Here is a 12119-nt window from a genome sequence, read left to right as displayed (position 1 = left end):
TTTATTTTTTTTATTAGACAAATAAAGTCCTTCACAAATTTCTATACTGAAATTGACAAAGAATAATAATGACCAAAGCAAAATGTCTTATTTTGTTGACAGTGTCATGGATTTTAAGATGGATTAAGTAACAGAGGCATATCCTGTCTAGACAGTCACAGATGATGACAGACTTTACCTGTGAGTCAATCAGAGGGTTTAGTGTGATGGGACACGTTGTGTTCCAGTGTTGAGCTCAGATAGTGATGAATCTATTATCTGTGACGACTTAAAGCTGCGATCACGACAAATCACAGAGGAAAGACACGAAGCGTCAACGCTATCAACTGTGTGAACTTTGAGATAAAGATTTTACCTCGTTTCCCTCGAGGCGTGTTGATTGCATTGCTGCCGCTAATTTGTCAACTTAGAAACTCGCTGCTCGTGTGTTGTCACAAACAATTTTATTCTTCACAAGTGGGAAGGAAAAAATAAAATAGAAAAACTGTACATATTCAAAAGTCCAACTCTTCCCCAGATAGTACAAAAAGACCTGAGCGAATATCATCGTCTCTTCCAGCTTTTTGGGTCATGATGTCACTTCCTGCATGTCTTGGACCTGAGCTGTCTCTTTATGATGAGGTGATCACTCTCCTTTTCCTCCAATGGCCCTGCAAAAACCTGAAACACAAACAGCATGCCTTACATTGACGCCCAGCCATGCGCCTCCGAGACCTCCTCGTGCGACAGTGAAGCGTTCTGGGCTCACCGGGTCGGGAGAGTCCAGCAGCGGCGATGAAACCGTTGCCTTGTAGAGTTTTTTCCGTCCTCGTCTCACTTTGGTTGCCGGAACCGTCATAGTTTCAGCCGCCGCCGCACGCCCGCCACTCCGCCCCATGATGCTTTTAGCTGCGAGGGACAAACACTCTGTGAGACACAAGCAGCAGCAGTGCCCTCTGCTGGTGGTGGAGAAAACAACGGCGGCTTCACGAGATCCCTTCTCCTCGACTGAGACTCTTCAACTTCTATACTATGTACGTCTACATTTTCCACTACAACAACAGCAGGCTAGGCTACTATGGAGGACTAGAAGTGCCAAAATTAAGTAACTAAATACATTGTGAAATAATTATTTGGATGTATAATCGTAATTAAATGTGTTATTGTTTTAATAATGAAATTAAAATACCACTAAATTTTATGCAAAAAAAAAGAAGAAGCTAGAATTAATTCATGATGTATTTAATGACCTAATGTTGCTGTGTCGCAGCGCTTCATTAATTTATTTTATGAAAACTATCAAACTCATTAAAGTCGGCAGGTGGATCTGATTGGGGCAAATCGAGGCAAATCGATTCCAGACGATGGACCGATGCAGCGCTAGTGAAAATCTTCTGATGCGCTCCTTTCAGCAGGTCCTGCTTCCACAAACTCTGCAGGGTCAAAAAAAATCTCTACACCCACTCCTAGAAAGTTCATGGAGATCCTCCATCAACACAACCACCATTCTTTCAATAATTCTTTCTATATCACGTTTAATCAATTAAAGCTGCTGCTGGCCCTCTGAGGTTTCACTGGCCTACAAACACAACTTCTGAGTTGAGAAACTTCAATGTGGATGGTGGCCTTATGGGAGGGAAACATGTTTTAGTTGTTGTTTTTTTACAGTTAGGTTCCAAATAACAGCGCTATGGTAAAAAGTCAGGTTGGTCTGTGCGCAAACCGGCCAACTCGTCTCACCTTTGCTGCTCAGGATGGAGGGAGAGCTTTGGATCAGCTCCCCGACCTTCTGCAGAGCTCTGTCTGCCTTTGCCTTGGCCACGGAGGAGGACTGAGGACACAGGTGGACGGGTGAGCGCAGGCGTGCGGACAGGTGTCGCCGTTCATTGCGCAATTTAATCTCACCTGCTTGTTTTCTCTCAGTCTGTGTTTCTTGCTCTCGCTGAATAGCAGCCCCTGGACGCACACACGAGCAATGAACAGCGCATCATCATCATCATCATCATCATCATCATCATCATCTTACTCCCACAGTCCAAAAACATGCATATGAGGTAGCGCCGCACGATTAATCATAAAAAAAAAAAAAGGGATCTCGAGTCATGCTTGCAGCGATCTCATTTCTAAAAAAGATTTGGCGATTCTGTCTCATCTGCTGCAAGAAAATCAGAGTCATATAACTCATATAACTTTAAGATATTTGTCTTGAAATAAGAAATTGTGAAAAGAAATCATTAAAAATTGTGGTTCAGATTTTATCCAGAATGGTGCAGCCCTAATATGAGGTGAACTGGGAACTCTAGATTGTCCGTAGGTGGGTGTGAGTGCGAATGGTTGTTAGTCTCTATGTGGCCCTGCGATGAACTGGATAAGCAGGTATTGAAAGTGGATGGATGGATCTTTATTATGATCATTATGATCACTATATATCAACCCAAACCCGCGACAGGAGGAAGAGGGCGACAGGAGGAGCGGACACCCACCTCCACCTCACAGCTCTTCCTCTTCCTTCCGGTGGTTTTCGGGCTCTTCTTCTTGTTGGCCGCGTTGGACGTCAGCGGCGAGACACAGACGTCCTGTTCTGGAAGACGGACTCGCCGCCCGCACCTCTGCAAAAGACGGGACAAGACAGTTGGCTGTGTGCGTTGCATGCAGTGTTAGCCCATGGGTGGGGGTGAGACTGACCTGAGGCGCCGCCTCACTCCCCCTCTCCTGCCTCTCGATCTCCCTCCGGACGGCCGCGAAGGCTCGGCTCTGGTGCGTCTCCTCCTCGTCCCGCCTCCTCTTGTGGAACTGCTGGAGCTCCTCCTTCAGCTCCTCCACCACGGTCAACTTCCTCTGCTCTTCTTCCTGTCGGTTCTCTTGGTCTCCTTCTTCCTCGTCCTCCTCGTCCTCGTCCTCCTCCTTCTCGTCTCTGCTCTGCAGCTCCACCTTCAGGCGCTCCAGTTCTAGTGGCGACAGAGAGGGAAGAATGCTGAAGGCATCGGTGGTGAAACGACGGTGGCGGAGGAGTTTCGGAGGAGGCCCTCACCTCGTCTCAGGGTCTCCACGTGTGCTCGTGCTTCCTCCAGCAGGTTCGCCTTCTGCCCGGCGGCTCCCTGCAGCTCTGCAACGACAAAACACCACGCGTCACCGTCACCATCACGGCCGCCCTGCGGAGCAGCTCGGCTGAGGAGCGCGGCTCACCGTCTCGCTCTCGCTGCATTTCTTCCAACCTCCCTCGCAGAGCTCTGCCCTCCGCCTCCAGCGCCCCCCGCTGGTGGAGGGAGTCCTTGCTCTGATTGGCCAGCTCCTCTCTGAGCTTCGTGCAGCAGTTCTGACTGTGGAGGGAGTTTGGGGGGGGGATTATTATTACAAACCAGTGGATTATTATTATTGTTATTATTATTGTTATCAGGAATTTTCAGGATAATCAAGAATGATGTCCTCCCTCATGATTTAGTCACAATAAAGCTTTAAAATTAAGAAATGACCGAATTAACTTTATGGTTCTGTCGACCCTAACTGACGTCAGCTGATGTTCACGCAACCATGTCTAAATTCTTTAATTATCAAGGGACGAGTAGAGCTGATCAGCTGACACGCAGCCACTCTCTACCGCAGCAAACACATCTAGTGCCATTTAATAGCATGAAAATTGAAGGGAAAAAAAGTATTGGTGAAAGTGCTCATGCAGCAACCTGGCTGTTAGGAATTCCTCCAGTTGACTCTTTTCACTCTGCAGATCTTGGATCTGCTGGGATTTCTTGGCAGAGCTCTCTAGCGCTAGCTGGCTTTTCTTCTTCAGCTCCTCGACGACCGGGCTCCCCTCTCCGTCTTCCTCCTACACAGTCAGTCGGCGGTCAATTACATTTTTCAATATTTCCACGTATCTGTCAAGAGTCCCACTTTTGAACTACCTTCACTTCCTCTTTGAGATGATCCACTTGCTTTTTAAGAACGCTGATGGTAGCAGTCCTCTCCTCTGATTGGCTCTCTGTGGCAGCCAGCACCTCTGACAGGCATCCGCTCCTGTTGGTCTCATCCTGGAGCTGCACCATGAGGCCGCTCACCTGGGAACACAGAGACCAGTTCTGCTTTTACATTCCTCGTGCCTCGCAGGCCACTTGATCCAACTCGCCACCAGGTGGCGATGGGTCGACATCTCTGTGCCCAGCACATACGGCCGAAAGTCTGATGAGACGATCACAAAGTCGATCATCGACCTCTGGCCTTGGTCGTCCTGGTGCCAAGTGCACAACCTGGGGATCTGGGAGGACGTTCCACCCAATCACCAACATGGGTGTTGACCTTCCCTGATTTTGCCGAAAAACCAGGACAATTGGCCTGGCAATGAGATACTCAAATGATACTTGAAGTTTACTAAAAGTGCGGCTCCTCTGTATGGATAGAAAACTGTTCTGTTAGCTTGAAAATGTTTGGCATGAAAGCAACAGCTGCAGTCGGGGATCACACGCAGGACGTGTGATCCCCGACACAGAGGCACAGGGACGCAACCCAGAAGAATCCTCAAACTGAGGCAGAGAGCCAGGGAGCTACCAAGAAGTGCACACCTTCACTTTGTGGATGTTGCGTTTTCAAAGATCAGTTTTAAGTCGTCTAAAAATGCCATCCTGTGTAAACAAGAGGGCAAAACGCAGCAAAAATCATTTTCCTACGACTGTGTTGGTTTTGGTTTTGTGTCGACATCTTTTTGTTTTTTCATGAAGAACAAATAATATAACAATAACAATAATGAGGGGCGACATGGTGGAGTTTGCATGGTGGAGTTTGCATGTTCTCCCCGTGTCTGTGTGGGTTCTCCGGCTCGAAAGACAAACCATTTGCTCTGGCTCACACACACCTACGGTCGATTTAGAGTTCCCAATTTTTGGGGAATTTCCTTCCAAAAATGTCTGGATTTTGGGAGAAGAAAGCCGTGCCAGCTGGGAGTCTTAGTGGCTCACAGAGGTGGACAGCTGATAGATGTGTCACTGTTTATTTTAGTGGGGTGAAATGAAGTCTAGCTGGATGAGAATTTCCATACACCATTTTTTTCAGGTCAGTAGCACAGAGTGCTCACTGCTCACGTACGACAGCACTCGCTGTGCTAGATGTGGACGACGACAGTGAAATCGCCAGTCATATGTTGCGTATGTTTGTGAATTTCTGATGAATCCTCTGACGGTGGTGATTTGCAGCTGTTTGGTGAGGAAACCCCTTCAATGAGGACCAGTACGAACATAACACCGGTGTTGTATCGCGCTCCAGTTGCTCTTCGCCCACATTTTCCTCGCTTGTCTCCGTCGCTTCCGTCATGACTCCGCCCCCCTCACTCACTCACTCCGCATGGTTTACAAACTCAACCAAAAGCAGTTACTTCTGCTGCATCTGCTGCGTCTAACGCATTGAGGCTCAATCTGATTGGCCACATTTCTTTACATGTCGCGCATGGATGAACGCACTAGTTATCGCAGTGTTTACGATACGTCTATTGCACATGTTGATATCGCGATAACGAAACATTTACAACATTTTGTGCAGCCCTAATTAAAACACAGCCTTGCACTCAAACTTTCCCGGCAGCACCTGAGCTGAGCCGCTGCTGCTCCACTAAGCTCGTGCCAGCGCCTACCTCCTTCTGCAGCTGGAACATGCCGTTGACCAGAGCCTTGTTTTCCTTCATCAGCCGAGACGATTCCCTCCGCTCAGACTCCAGAGACGAGAAAAACGAGTCGCAGTTCGGACACGAGTCCGCCGCTGTGGAGAGACGAGTGTCACTGGCCAGAATCAAGTGGCGGGGCGGCGATGTACTACTCGGGGGATCCTTCCTACCAGTCAGCTCCTGCACCTTCTCCTCCAGCGACACGCGGTCTTTGTTCAACTGCTCCACCTCCTCCTCCCGCCTCCTCAGCTCCTCCTCCAGGAACCTGCTCCTCTCGCCGGCTTCTCTCAGCTCTGCGATGACCGCATCCTTTTTTTCACTCTCGTCATGAAGTCTCCAGATCTCCTCCTCCACGATCGCTGAAGAGGACATACGACCAAGGTTCAGAGAAGAAAAGCCAACATTTGCCGTCCCTCAGCACCAATCCATCCTCTCACCTCTCTTCTTTGCCGGTTCCTCCTCCTCCTCATCGTTGCTCTTGCTCAGGCAGCAGCATTTCTCCTGCAGCTGCAGTAGCTCCGACCTGGAGGACTCCACCAGAGCTCTCTGTGAGGAACAACAGTTGAGTGACTGAGTGGATGAGCTTGAACACATGAAGAGGTGCCAATTAAACGTTTGTATACATCTCTGGTGGCTTCCTCCACAGTGGCGTCCATGGCAGCCTGGAGCTTGTTAATGATGTCATCTTTCTGGAGACACATCTCCAACAGGTCAGAGACCTTCTGCTGCTGCAGCTCTAGACTCTGAAAAACACCCATCTTTATTTCAACAGCAGAAACTAAGACACCAGGCAGGAAAAATGAATGTGATCGTATTCCAACGGGAGGATGAAGATGATGAAGAGGAACAAGAAGGTTGACGCCACAGAAGGATAAGAATATTTACCTGTTTGGCTTCCTGCAATTGGTCCTGTGATACCTGCTTTTCCAATCGCAGTGCGTCGAGTTCTGTGGGAACGAATCACACACAGAGCTCAGAGTTACTCCAGTTTAAGCGTCAACTCACTCGCTGCAGCTGTTCCGTACGGTGTGTGTGTGTGTGTGTGTGTGTGTGTGTGTGTGTGTGTGTGTACCTGCAGCAGGTGCGTACTCAGTCAGACAGCTCTGGACACTGTGAGCGTCCTCTCTGATCTTTTCCAGCTCTTCAGTAAGAGAGCTGATGATTCCCTCCAACGCAGTTGCCTGGTCCTCCTGAGAGCGAGACGGGTGATCAGCACTGACAACGCTGTGTGTGTGTGTTTGTGCGCGTTGCATGCGTGCAAGCATCACCTTCTTGCTGTTTGTGTTGAGAGCTGACAAGTCGACTGTCCTGGAGACCAGGTTCTTCAGGATGTCCAATCTCTTCTCAGCTCTCTCCTCCAGAATCTCCCTCTCTTTCTCCAGACGCTCACTAACACACACACAAACTTTGATTAACCTATCCAACATGGCTGGTATCATTAGTCAAGCGACCATGAAGATTCTCACTTGTAGTCTCTCTCCATCTTGTGAAAGAGCTCCATGAATTCAGTACAGACTTCTTCTCTGATCTGAGCCTCCAGCACCAGACGGAGCGCCGACGCCTTCTCAGTCTGCACACACACACACACACACACACACACACACACACACACACACACACACACACACACACACACACACACACACACACACACACACACACACCAGGTATAAACGCAGCTCCTGTTTGTCAAGCTGCTTTGACTCCTAACTGGGGATTTTAACAATTAAATCAATTATCAATTAATTGTCGATTAAGAATTTAATCAATTAAATTAAATTATTCGCAATTAATTGAACATTTCTTACACAGGTAGTTAATATCATTATAACAGTGTAGTAGTTGCATAGTACACATACTGTTATGGTCATAATATACCTAGAATAAGTAACTTTTTAACAACCTTTTTTTAAAAAAAAACAAAGCTGAAATGTGAGAAGTCAACTTAAAGGGTGTTTTCACTGTTCTCCAATGTAAAAATGGGTCACATTGGACCCTCAACATTATTAAAGGGTTAAATAATGTGTTCCTTACACCTTTTTCATTGTAAAATTTACCTTCTCAGAAAAATTGCAGCTTATCAAAGAATTGTTAATCGATCAATAATTTCAATCAACTAACGATTAAGGAATGAATCCATAATTTGAATCCCTACTCCTACCATCTTCTCTTCCTCCATGGTTTTGTCTTTGTCCTCCATATCTTCTTCTTCAACCTCAGCCTCCAGCACTGTTCCGTCCATTGTGCACTCCTGCTCATATTCCTCGTCCTCGTCTTCGTCCTCGTCCTCCATCACATCCTCCAGTGTCGTCTCCCAGGCCACCATAGAGCTCTTCCTGGACGACGCCGTCACATTTCGACGCTGCTCAGCGCCGTCTATAATCATGGACAGTTCCAAGGCGGCCCTCTGGGGGGCAGTGTCCAGCATCGTCTGCCGAGAGTTCAACATGACAACCTGGACAGACAGAGGACAAGTGTGTCAGCAACTGGGACGATCTGTCAAACACCAAAATTCACCACTTCTGGAGAAATTGTTCTTTTTGAAGAGAACAAGCCAGTGTGTGTGTGTGTGTGTGTGTGTGTGTGTGTGTGTGTGCGTGTGTCACAGACCTTCTGGGCGAGGGCAGAGAACTTGAGCACATTGAGCGTCTCGTCAAAGGAAGATGAGTTCTGGTTTATATTGACCACCATGGAGACCCGGCCGGCACCACAGAAGAAGAACTGCAGGAAGTGGGTCAGTTTGGACTCCCTGAAGGGAATATGGTGCTGGAACCTACAGAGGAACACACACACACACACACACATACACATCACATTAGGTCCACACAGTGATACACACACACACACACACACACACACACGCGCACGCACGCACGCACGCACGCACGCACGCACGCACGCACGCACGCACGCACGCACGCACGCACGCACACACACACACACACACACACACACACACACACACACACACACACACACACACACACACACACACACACACACACACACACACACACACACACACACACACACACACACACACACACACACACACACACAGTCCTACTTTGCGTGCTGGTTCAGCTTCATGGCACTGATGCACTTCCCGAGCGTCAGCAGTGAGCTATTGATGTTTCCCGCCTCTTTTAGTCGCTCTCCAGTGTTGTGAGTCCGAGAGCAGCGTTCTGAGCCAGCCAGGTCACACAGAGCTAGCCTGCATACACACACACACACACACACGCGCGCGCGGTTAAAAGCTGGCAGTGAGGGCGTGACAAGCCGTGTGGACGCTAATGTAATGTACGCACTCGCTGATGTCGAGAACTCTGGGCACACCGGCGTCGAGCACCCGGAGGATCCTGACAGAGAAGATGCTGTGGCTGCAGACACACACACACACACACACACACACACACACACACACACACACACACAGAGGCACAAGGCCAAGGTCAGCTTCTCCACATCTGGAGTCAGTCTGAGGCTCGTTGTGATGGAAACTAGAACTGAAACTGTTCCCAGAGCACCTTGAATGATTGAATCTATAAAGATCCTCCACATTCTCCAGGCAGTTTTAAGAGTTGACATGTTAGGTTAAAGTCCTACAATTGATTTGCCGTCTACAGTTAAAAGTGCACAGTGCACACAACAAAAACAAATACAAAATTATTATCTTTCCACACAGCACCACTTTCCTAGAACAAAGCTAAACCAATTCAGTGGAAGAAAAAACCTGCAACATTTCTTACTTGATTACTCTAGAAATGATCAGAATAAACAACACACTGTTAAGATATGGAGACTACTGATTAATGCAGTCCTAGGTCTGAAATCCACTGAGGGGTGAGCGTCGCTACGGTGACGTGAGGCCAATCAGACACCTTCTGCTGGACAGCTGGTTGAGTCTGGTGGCTGAGAGACTCTGGTTCTTCTTCCCAATCTTCATCACTCTGTAGGCTTCCTCAAAGCTGTTCACCTGGACCCAATGCAGATCTGACAAACACACGATAAATATGTTTGTAGGCCATTTACGAGAGGGTTGTTTCGATTTGAATTTGTTTTTTACACACACACACACACACACACACACACACACACACACACACACACACACACACACACACACACACACACACACACACACACACACACACACACACACACCTTTAATGAAAGAATTTCCTTTGACATCCTGAGACAGACGCAGGACCGTCCTCTTATGGTGACCACCAGAAACCTGAGTCCAGATGAATGAAGTGATAAGTCCTGGCTAACTACACTCTAAGCGCAAGCGTGTCTGTGAGTGCGACGGCCATGCGTTACCTGCTCAAGCAGGTCATGTATGTTTTCATTGTAGATCTCACAGAAGGAAACCCAGACGGAGAATCGCACATTGGACGCAACGTCCAGACAGAAGCTGTCCATCTCGGAGACGCTGTTCACACTGCTGTCAGAGCTGAGGGAGGAGGCTGGAGACGCACACACACACGCACACACATATACATACACACAGGTTCAGGGTGGTGTGTTGAGGATTTGGAGGGAAGTGAGACTGAAGCTTCACTGACCGTCCAGGAATGTCGATCTGATGGATTTGTCACTCTGCAGGTAAAAAAACAGGACACATGCATCAGCACCAACGCGTGTGCACATGCACACTGCATGCAGTTCTGTTGTCTTGTGTGCGCGACCTCTTTGATTGTCTTCAGCAGGTTCTTTTTGCTGTTGCTCTCTGCCACCTGCTGCTCTGGAGTCAAGCGGCTGTAGTCCCTGCAGCGCTGCGGCTTCAGGTCGCTGCGGCCGTACAGGTGGCCGCTGATGCTGTTGAAGATGACGGCGAGAGAGCGAGGCAGCAGGCCGCTGTCACTTTCGGGACCTGCACACAAGTGAGTGTGTAAGTGAAACGGAGATTACAGGTCACAGATTCCCGGTGATCTGTTTGACTGAGCAGTGAAAAAAAGAGGCAAATTGTCTTTGTAGAGTGGCTGCAGCCAGTTAGACAGGATGACAGAAGGGCTTTGTGTCTCACCAAGGAATGTAAACGTCTTCCCAGCATTGGTGACTCCGTAGGTGAACAGCAGACAGTTCCCTCCCTCCAGGACGTCCTGGACCATTCCCCGGACTGAGCCCTCAAACACCTTCCTTTGACTTGCATCTGGTCCAAACACCTTCACACCAGCAGGCGATGCATCAGTCACATGTCCACATACAAAACAGCCATTTCACAGGTTTGCTGAGTACCTGTGTGAAGCTGAACCTCTGGCCTGTTTGTGGGAGGGATTTTTCGCTTTGTCGATTTGATTGACAACTCCTGGGTGCCCTTAGGATAACAGTGTCCAGTCCCTCAATGGTCACGCAGTCCTGGGAACACACAATATCACATAACAATTTCAATTAGTGCAGCTTTTACAGCGCAGACCAGCTGAGCACATCTGGAAAGGGAGGGATGTGGTACCTGCGATTCTCCATTGTTGCTCTCGGCCGATGTGAAAGGTCGAACTCTCAAATAAACCCGCAGGTTCTCTGACTGTGACACGACACTATCCTGATGGAAGAGAGACGGGACGGGCGTCACGAGAGGGGACATTCAAACTGGTAGGGAGACAAACAGGGAGACTCACTTGTGCAGGTAAAGAGGAAAACTCTCCAAGAAGATCCCTCCTGATGTCTTCCACCTCCACCGGGCCAGTTCTCTCCGGCTTCCCGGCTAAACACGATTCCATCATCTTGGCTACTGTGACAATAAAAACACCACAATGCACAAAATCAAACTCCGCGCTGACAGTGGACACAACCAAAGTGAACATTTATATTCTTGATTAAAATCGATGCACGTATACAAACGATGAAAGACTATGATTGTCGCGTGTGTGTCTGTTTACGACTAAGGTGGTGTTTGAATAAACTTTGTGGATTTAACCCGAAAATCAGAGTGGCCTCCATCTATTTGCGGATCGTATTCGCTTAAAGTACAGCCAAACACTTGGGAAAGTAAAACATCGGAAGCATAGTTGCAGCCACTGTTGTTGTTAGCATTAGCAGGTATTGGCTAAAGTTTAACAGGCGTTAAAGTAAATCTCAAAGTAAATAAGAATGTGACAAAAACAGCAGCGCTGACACTCAAAGCGGTGGTTTGAAGATTTCAAACTTACTTTAAATATAGTCAAGCCATAAAACAGGATTTAAAAAATAGTAACAAATGGAATGTTCTAAGAGTTCCGTTAGTTGTTTCGGTCCCGCAGTTCGAGTCCGCCGTTTAGTTTTTAAACAGCAGCCGAAGAGCCAATCGTTTTCCCAGGTTAGTGTGACGTCACTCAGTTCGCGTTGACTCTCGCGACACTTAATGCGGTCCAGTATTTTTCGAATTTGCTAGTAATGCTGCAAATGCAGTTTGTCAAAAATAAAAATAAAAAAATGTATTTTTGTCTTTTCCGTGCCTTTAGCTGTTTAGTGTAATCTTGCGACTGCATTCAGCGTGCAGCGACGTCGTGGTCAA

The 12119-nt window shown here is 48.0% G+C and overlaps 2 protein-coding genes across 3 annotated transcripts in view; one reads left to right on the top strand and one right to left on the bottom strand.

The window, feature by feature from the left end:
* The window catches only part of ppp1r3cb (protein phosphatase 1, regulatory subunit 3Cb), an 84030-nt gene that overhangs the window by 27155 nt on the left and 44756 nt on the right, over nucleotides 1–12119 (top strand). The window lies entirely within an intron of this gene.
* kif20bb (kinesin family member 20Bb) lies at nucleotides 52–11917 on the bottom strand. Of its 2 annotated transcripts, XM_076035143.1 has the most exons (33): nucleotides 11776–11917; nucleotides 11245–11357; nucleotides 11079–11168; nucleotides 10865–10984; nucleotides 10653–10791; nucleotides 10315–10499; nucleotides 10192–10225; nucleotides 9947–10092; nucleotides 9788–9860; nucleotides 9505–9616; nucleotides 8932–9003; nucleotides 8691–8837; nucleotides 8234–8396; nucleotides 7785–8078; nucleotides 7090–7193; nucleotides 6892–7012; nucleotides 6696–6813; nucleotides 6509–6570; nucleotides 6247–6366; nucleotides 6061–6169; nucleotides 5794–5982; nucleotides 5594–5718; nucleotides 3972–4031; nucleotides 3879–3941; nucleotides 3660–3802; nucleotides 3166–3299; nucleotides 3011–3085; nucleotides 2665–2927; nucleotides 2463–2588; nucleotides 1885–1935; nucleotides 1720–1810; nucleotides 749–888; nucleotides 52–660 (listed from the first exon to the last, which is right to left on the bottom strand). In XM_076035143.1, exons 2-33 carry the CDS (start codon nucleotides 11347–11349, stop codon nucleotides 577–579), a joined length of 3858 nt encoding a protein of 1285 aa, XP_075891258.1. In that variant the 5' UTR covers nucleotides 11350–11357; nucleotides 11776–11917; the 3' UTR covers nucleotides 52–576. The 2 variants fall into 2 exon arrangements, with proteins under 2 accessions (XP_075891258.1, XP_075891257.1); XM_076035142.1 differs by having other exon boundaries at nucleotides 3879–4031.

The sequence above is a fragment of the Nelusetta ayraudi genome, unplaced genomic scaffold (genome assembly GCF_046127955.1).
Source record: "Nelusetta ayraudi isolate G7.1 ecotype Tasmania unplaced genomic scaffold, CSIRO-AGI_Nayr_v1 ptg000042l, whole genome shotgun sequence".
NCBI classification, from domain to species: Eukaryota; Metazoa; Chordata; class Actinopteri; order Tetraodontiformes; family Monacanthidae; genus Nelusetta; species Nelusetta ayraudi.
Note: the sequence above shows the minus strand (reverse complement) of the source record. Positions and strands in the feature narration are given on the sequence as shown.

What these genes read in the sequence shown, in the direction of transcription:
- kif20bb (XM_076035142.1), bottom strand. Translation starts at nt 11,349, where the DNA reads ATGATGGAATCGTGTTTAGCCGGGAAGCCGGAGAGAACTGGCCCGGTG. An exon ending in TACATGACCTGCTTGAGCAG is followed by an intron (nt 9,861 to 9,946) that starts GTAACGCATGGC and finishes ATCTGGACTCAG; the next exon opens with GTTTCTGGTGGTCACCATAA. An exon ending in GGAGTGAGGCGGCGCCTCAG is followed by an intron (nt 2,589 to 2,664) that starts GTCAGTCTCACC and finishes CGTCTTTTGCAG; the next exon opens with AGGTGCGGGCGGCGAGTCCG.